Raw genomic sequence first — 7525 nt, 5'->3', positions numbered from 1 at the left:
CGTTCACTCCCACCCTTCCTGACACAAGGAAACGTTCACTCCCAGCCTTCCTGACACAAGGAAACGTTCACTCCCACCCTTCCTGACACAAGGAAACGTTCACTCTCACCCTTCCTGAGACAAGGAAACGTTCACTCTCAGCCTTCCTGAGACAAGGAAACGTTCACTCCCAGCCTTCCTGAGACAAGGAAACGTTCACTCTCAGCCTTCCTGAGACAAGGAAACGTTCACTCCCACCCCTCCTGACACAAGGAAACGTTCACTCCCACCCTTCCTGACACAAGGAAACGTTCACTCCCACCCTGACACAAGGAAACGTTCACTCAGCCTTCCTGAGACAAGGAAACGTTCACTCCCACCCTTCCTGACACAAGGAAACGTTCACTCCCAGCCTTCCTGACACAAGGAAACGTTCACTCCCACCCTTCCTGAGACAAGGAAACGTTCACTCCCACCCTTCCTGACACAAGGAAACGTTCACTCCCACCCTTCCTGACACAAGGAAACGTTCACTCCCAGCCTTCCTGACACAAGGAAACGTTCACTCCCACCCTTCCTGAGACAAGGAAACGTTCACTCCCACCCTTCCTGACACAAGGAAACGTTCACTCCCACCCTTCCTGACACAAGGAAACGTTCACTCCCACCCTTCCTGACACAAGGAAACGTTCACTCCCACCCTTCCTGAGACAATATACAAAACCCACAGCAACAATTGCAACTCAAGACTTTGAGGAAAATTCGTCACACAGCGGTTGAGAGCAATAGACTCTGATATTGCAGACTTTCGAGTGGCAGTGGCGCGGTGCCTTCCTTGCTCTCCACTTGCAATTTCAGAGATTAACCTGGCCAACTTTTTTTTTAATATATATATTAATGACTATAATGCTTTTTCCCCGTTTCGGAATTGGTGGATACGTTAATTTTTTTTTTTGGTTTATCCCTCCCTCACCCCTCCCTTTCCCTGGTAAATATTTGAATGAACTGCAGAAGGAAAAAAACTGGCAATGAGGAATGTGAGGAGACTCATATTAACGAAATTGAAAAGTCGACCACAGGGGCGCAGTGAAGGGTTGCGCCGGAATCGTCCCTATGGAGGACCGTCGGGCAGGTGAAAACTGTCTGAAACGTCGAGTCATTTTATGTGAGCAATCAGGTAATGAATCTCAGGTGGGCTCGGCCGTTCGCTAGTGCCACTTGCGCTGCCATTCAGACCGCAATATCGCCGGGGATCATCCGGGCCACTCGCCAAACAATTATCCTCTCCGGGAGACGATTAAATGAAGATTATTTAATTAAGAGAGAAGAGGAACGGAACACAGCTTCGTGAGTATTACATATTCCAGCCGAGCTCCGCGTCAGATCAAGGTGATTAGGCCCTTAGAGGGACTGTAACACGGAGTAATTAAGTCCGGGTCATGAAACAATTAACACGTCGGGGGGGGGGGTAGGATGGGGTTAATTGAGGGGGGGGATATAGGGGGGGGGGGTAAGAGACGCTACACGATAAATTAAATTAAATTATAAGTGCCCGAATCACCATAGTTCCTACGACTGACTGCTGAGTATTTCAAAACGAGGTGGAATAGGTGAGGGATAGGTGATAATAGGGAGAGTAAGGGATAGTGTGGAGCGAAGGACAGGCTCATACGTAGAGTGAGATGGGGGGGATGGCGTTGGAAGGAGCCTAGCAATGGATAGTTATGAAAAGGGGAAGGGGGGGAATGTCTAACTGACTCGACGTTCGACTTCATGCATCGTCATTTGTACGCTCCTGGAACCTTATCTAGAAGTTGGTGCTTCTGGCGACATTAGAAGCACTGTGATTTAGACGTTACGTCGAACTTATGAGTGCTGGGCTCGAGAGGTTGAGAGGGGAGTGCGGGGGGGAGATACGAGGCCCTGTGGGGGTGATGGGGGGGTGTATAAGGCATTGTGGGGGGGGGGGGATGGGGAAGGTATAAGGCTTGTAACTAAGATAAGTTGTCGGTAAATTTGATATGTATTCTACTTGATCGTTGCTTCAATCTAAGGGATTGTAGTGGTTGGTGGGGGGGGGGTCGTAGAGAAGCGGTTGAGGGTCGTAGAGAAGTGTTAGGGATCGTAGAGATGCGGGGAGAGGTCGTAGATAAGGTTTTTTCTTTTTTGGAGGGGGGTCTTTGATGGTGAGGGAGGGGTCGTAAAGAATTGATGGGGGTCTTGGAGGAGTTATGGGGGTCTTGGAAGAGTGATAGACTATGTAAGAATGATTTGGGGGTCTTAGAGGTTTGGTGGTGGTCTTGGAGACGTGATTGGGGGGTTCTTAGTGGAAGTGATTGGGGGTTCTTAGGGAAAGTGATAGGGGGTCTGCAAGATTGGTGAATGTCGTAGCAGGAACATTTATGTCTCATAGGGAAATCAATGTAGAAGGCGTTGAATTGTGAATGTTGAATGTGGTAGAGAGAATCTCCATGAATGGTACACGTAAATATCATGAATTAGATAGATAGATAGATATAATTATTTTTCTATCTATCGATTACATTTCCAATTAACAGCAAAATTGGCATAACACGCCCATATAGGAAGCATCGAATATATTTATCATTATTGTCAAACAACAATGGTCTTAAATTTTATTTTGGCAGTAGATCAACCAGCTATAGTTTCACAGTGTGCCAATTCAATACTGAAACTTTGGTAAAAAATAATGTAATGATGGTTCTATAATTGCCTATAATTGCCACAAATTTCCAGCCGTTCTCCGCTTACTCGCCATCACAGGCAATGCTAATGTGGTTGGAATAAATTATGGCTTTTGGTCCGTATACTAAATTGTTTAAATATAAATATATGTATCGATAAATTAGAATGTTTGCTCTCTGTTCAAGGTTTGAGGCAAGACGCTTGGGGCTGGTCTCACTAAAATTTATGTTGAGTATGTACCCAAAATGGTTGTGTATGGGGTTTTACATAAATTAAACGAGTGCCACTAGGAGTAGTGCCAGATTGACCCCCACGACGAAGCCCGAAATATCATATTTACTGACATGTAAAATATTAACCACTGATCTTCACAGACATTTGAGAATAATTGTATCATGTTTTGACCATGTCCTGTGGTGTTGAACCATGTCCAACACCATGGAGGGGACCATGTCTACACCCTCTCGACTCCTGTCTACTTCCCTTTCCTCCAGTGAGAGCGAGAGAGAGAGAGAGAAAGAGAGAGAGAGAGAGAGAGAGAGAGAGAGAGAGAGAGAGAGAGAGAGAAAGAGAGAGAGAGAGAGAGAGAGAGAGAGAGAGAGAGAGAGAGAGAGAGAGAGAGAGAGAATCCCAGACGAGAATGCGAGATATGAGTGGAGTAGTGCTTATTAATTATAAACACAAACAGTGGAAAAGTTTCAGGAATTGTCGTTCCGATCATCAAAGAAACTGTCAGCAATGTGGCTATTTCCTCTGTCTTTCTCTGGCTGTTTAGACAGTGAGTCTGTTCCCTCCTGTCTCTTTTGAAACCCCAGACGTCGCCAGTGTCCGCTCACGAGCGCGCGCATGTTCGTTACCCTACTCTGGAGCAAGCTGTGATGCCATTAAAGTTGCATCAGCTTGCATTTAAGCTGCCGTTGCTGCAAGTGATCGAAGCTGGTATTCGATAATTCTCCGAGAATTTGTTTCGAGCGGCGGTATGGTGTATGGAATACAGAAATAGTGGGAATTGTGCCAGGGAAAGGAGGGGAATGAGTTGTGGGTAGAGAGAGAGAGAGAGAGAGAGAGAGAGAGAGAGACTGAGAGAGAGAGAGAGAGAGAAGGGTAAAGGTGGGGGGGGGAAGGGGAGGCGCTGCGAATAGGTTCGGAATGAATGTTGTGATTTTGCTTTTCTTATCCTTATCCTTATCCTTCCGATATAAGCGATGTCCAGAAGCATTCACGGTGATGTAATGTTGTGGAAGGGGTTTTCGTTTTGGTCCGAGAACCAGACCAGAATTTCGATCTCGCTTTAAACTGATAGAATATAACTATGGTCTTAAAAGTCCATCCGGTACCCAAAAAAAAAAAAAAAAAGAAATAGCCAAAACCATGAATGGATTGACTCTTAAAATCCTTACTATCGCTGAATAATGAGCCAGACTTAACCTTAACGGCCCTAGAACATTAAATTGGAGAACTTTACTACAATGCCGTATAAGGCTTGAATGAAGGGGGGGGGGGGGCCTGCCGGCTGAGTGGGACAGCGCTCGGGATTCGTAGTCCTAAGTTTCCGGGTTCGATTCCCGGAGGAGGCGGAAACAAATGAACAGAGTTTCTTTTACCCTGATGCACCTATTCAGCAAGCAGGATAGCTGCCTACCTCAAGCAAGCAGCTATCTAACAACCTGGTAGTTAGATAGCTGCTACGGGCTGCTTCCTGAGGGATGTGTAACAAATATGAGGTCTGGACGAGGACCGGGCCGCGGGGACGCTAAGCCCCCGAAATCATTTTGCGATAACCTCAAGATAACCTCAAGATAACCTCATGGTGAAGGCTAAAGACCCAATTTATGTTTGAATATACTAAAAAAACAATTTACGGATGTAAACATCTTTCCTGAAAGTGTTGTATACAACGTTATCTATAAACATTCCCATAAACATTAAATGTTTACCTAGATATCCTCAGACTTCGTTCACAGAAACAAACAAGGAAAAACCACACAAACATGCACCAGTAAACAACCCCCATGTCTTCCTCTGTCTTAGCTGACAGACTAAACAAAGAATTAGTGCCATCTAAACAAGTATAAAAATCAAAACAAAAGATGTTGATACTTGATAGGCAGTTATAATCAAGGTAATGTAGCGCCTCGTACTGCAGTCTCAGGGTCCCACGATCCAGCCTAAGTTCACCAAAGTGTAATTGCCTGTATCCGGTAACGATCTAGTGGTAATTACTTCGAAAGTAATTCACCGTTTGTCTCGTGGTTCAATTCAAGTTCCACTCATTTGTTGGACGTTTCCTTGACGAGTGGATCTCGTCCCCCGCTTGTTCTCCAGAGCGTTTGAGAACGTTCCAGTGACCGTTTTCAAACGATGTGGCGTTCATTCTTGGGTCTCGTGTGCATTCTCCAGTCCTGTGGTTATCACTCTTGGGCAACCCCGAGTGCGTTCTATAGCCGTCTGGCCATAATTCCTGTCCGCGTGCGTTCTCTAGCGCTCTGACCTTCAGTTTTGGCTCTTGTCCGCGTTCTCTAGCGCTCTGGCTTCAGTTTTGGCTCTCGTCCGCGTTCTTCGGCGTTCTGGCTTTCATTTTTGGCTCTTGTCTGTGTTCTCCAGCGCTCTGGCCTTCAGTTTTGGCTCTCGCCTGCGTTCTCCGGCGCTCTGGTTTCAGTTTTGGCTCTCGTCAGCGTTCTCCAGCGCTCTGGCTTTCACCCTTTAAGCCCCCAGAGCGTTTATCTGTACTAATTTCTTTTTCGTTAACCATCTTTTGATGCCACTTTTGCAATTATTTGCCATCAATGTTGCAACGAATCCATTAGGTGCATAACTTTCACTCACTCTGTGCAAAGCGCATCGCAAAAAAAAAATTGGGCTACAAAAATGGATAAAAACACGAACATTTTACAGCAGTTACATGCTCGTGAATCATGCCTTTGCAACGGATGAATTTTGTATCTTCCAAAAAAGGATGAGATTTTTATATCAAGCACATTAATAGTCTCATCTAATATTGATCTCTTAGACACTCAACAAAATGTCTGCTACAATATTTTCTGTCGGTCAGAAATAGTAGGAACTGGGCAGTATTTTAATTCAATGGAATATTTGAGAACCTTAAACGTTGGTGCACTAAACGTTGGTGCACTAAACGTTGGTGCACATTGCTTTGAGTCAGAAGCTAAATATTGATTGTTCTGATTGTTGATTTATAGGGGAATGAGAAGTTTTTTAATGAATAAAGGCTATTCCTTCTAAAGCAAATAATAACAGGCTCATGAAATAAATGGGCATCTAGGAGTAGGTTTCAACTTAGCTTACATAAGTTAAATATATGATAGTTCCCAATGTGTTAGTTTCAAAGTATACTCTTATGAAATAAATGAGTTTCTAGGTGTAGGCTTCAGATGAGCTGAGGTAGGATAACAGCTCTTGCTTGCAGTTTCACTAGGTATGTCATTAGGCATCCATTATGAATCCTAGTCTTAGTTAAAAAAAAAAGGGGGGGGGGGGAAACTTGTATTCATCCTCAACGTATCTCAAGAAATAAGAAATAAGGAATATTGATGATAGGGAGAGTGAGAGAGGAAGAGAGAAATGAAGACGATAAACAGTAGAATAAGAAGAAAACGCAGGAAAAGGCATCTCTAGCCCTAATTGGTAACACAAGAGATGTGGACCATACCAGCATCTTCCTTCTGGCAAAACTGCCAACACGTCTAACTATCCTGGACGAAAAATATTTTGCCACACATATCTATCCCTCACCCCCCTCCCCCCATCCCCCTTACCCCTATCCCTAGAGTTTATTTTCATGAAAATACTTTTCAAGCAAGATTAGGAGTCTCTCCTGAAATAACTGTAGGTAAAAATGTAACATTGTATTCTATCTGAAGTGAGCGTAGGAGAATTTAATATCGCAACGTCAACACTCTGGCAAAAGAGGTTCAGGGATTTCATTAACGTAAAACAAAACACGATCGGTGAAGAGGCGATCAAATACCTCAAGATGAGACTGTAGCTTCAGGAGGGAGATTGGAATGCCTGACGAGGATGGAAAATTTGAAGTCTGATTTAGGGGATACGCCCCTTAAAAAGTCTGATTTAGGGGATACGCCCCTTAAAAAGTCTGATTTAGGGGATACGCCCCTTAATAAGTCTAATTTAGGTGAGGCTCCCCTTAAAAAGTCTGATTTAGGTGAGGCTCCCCTTAAAAAGTCTGATTTAGGTGAGGCTCCCCTTAAAAAGTCTGATTTAGGTGAGGCTCCCCTTAAAAAGTCTGATTTAGGTGAGGCTCCCCTTAAAAAGTCTGATTTAGGTGAGGCTCCCCTTAAAAAGTCTGATTTAGGCGAGGCTCCCCTTAAAAAGTCTGATTTAGGTGAGGCTCCCCTTAAAAAGTCTGATTTAGGCGAGGCTCCCCTTAAAAAGTCTGATTTAGGTGAGGCTCCCCTTAAAAAGTCTGATTTAGGTGAGGCTCCCCTTAAAAAGTCTGATTTAGGCGAGGCTCCCCTTAAAAAGAGCAACATTTAGGAACTTAAGGAGGAATATAATATATATATATTTTTTTAATTGCTTAGCATTTAATTTTATTTAGGTAATTAAAGAAACATGCAGAATTATCAAGTCTAAATGAGAAATATATGTTCTTAATATATTTACATTAATAATATTCTTATATATTTGCCAAAGGAAAATTAAAACTTCTGGGAAAAAAAAAAGACTGGGAGAGGAAGGGAATTATCAGGCGAAAGCGCAAAGTCACTACGACTATATAGCACTTGGAAGGGTCAGGATAAGGATTTGGGATGGGACGGGGGGGGGGAAGGAATGGTGTTCTAACCACTTTGGGACGATC

The 7525-nt window shown here is 43.9% G+C and overlaps 1 protein-coding gene across 1 annotated transcript; it reads left to right on the top strand.

Annotated features, from left to right (window-relative positions):
• Positions 1 to 6723: 6723 nt before the first annotated feature.
• LOC123765586 (uncharacterized protein in mobD 3'region-like) lies at positions 6724 to 7200 on the top strand. Its single transcript, XM_045754264.1, has one exon. It carries the CDS (start codon positions 6724 to 6726, stop codon positions 7198 to 7200), a length of 477 nt encoding a protein of 158 aa, XP_045610220.1.
• The last annotated feature ends 325 nt before the right edge of the window (positions 7201 to 7525 follow it).

This window comes from Procambarus clarkii, chromosome 30 (genome assembly GCF_040958095.1).
Source record: "Procambarus clarkii isolate CNS0578487 chromosome 30, FALCON_Pclarkii_2.0, whole genome shotgun sequence".
NCBI classification, from domain to species: Eukaryota; Metazoa; Arthropoda; class Malacostraca; order Decapoda; family Cambaridae; genus Procambarus; species Procambarus clarkii.
Note: the sequence above shows the minus strand (reverse complement) of the source record. Positions and strands in the feature narration are given on the sequence as shown.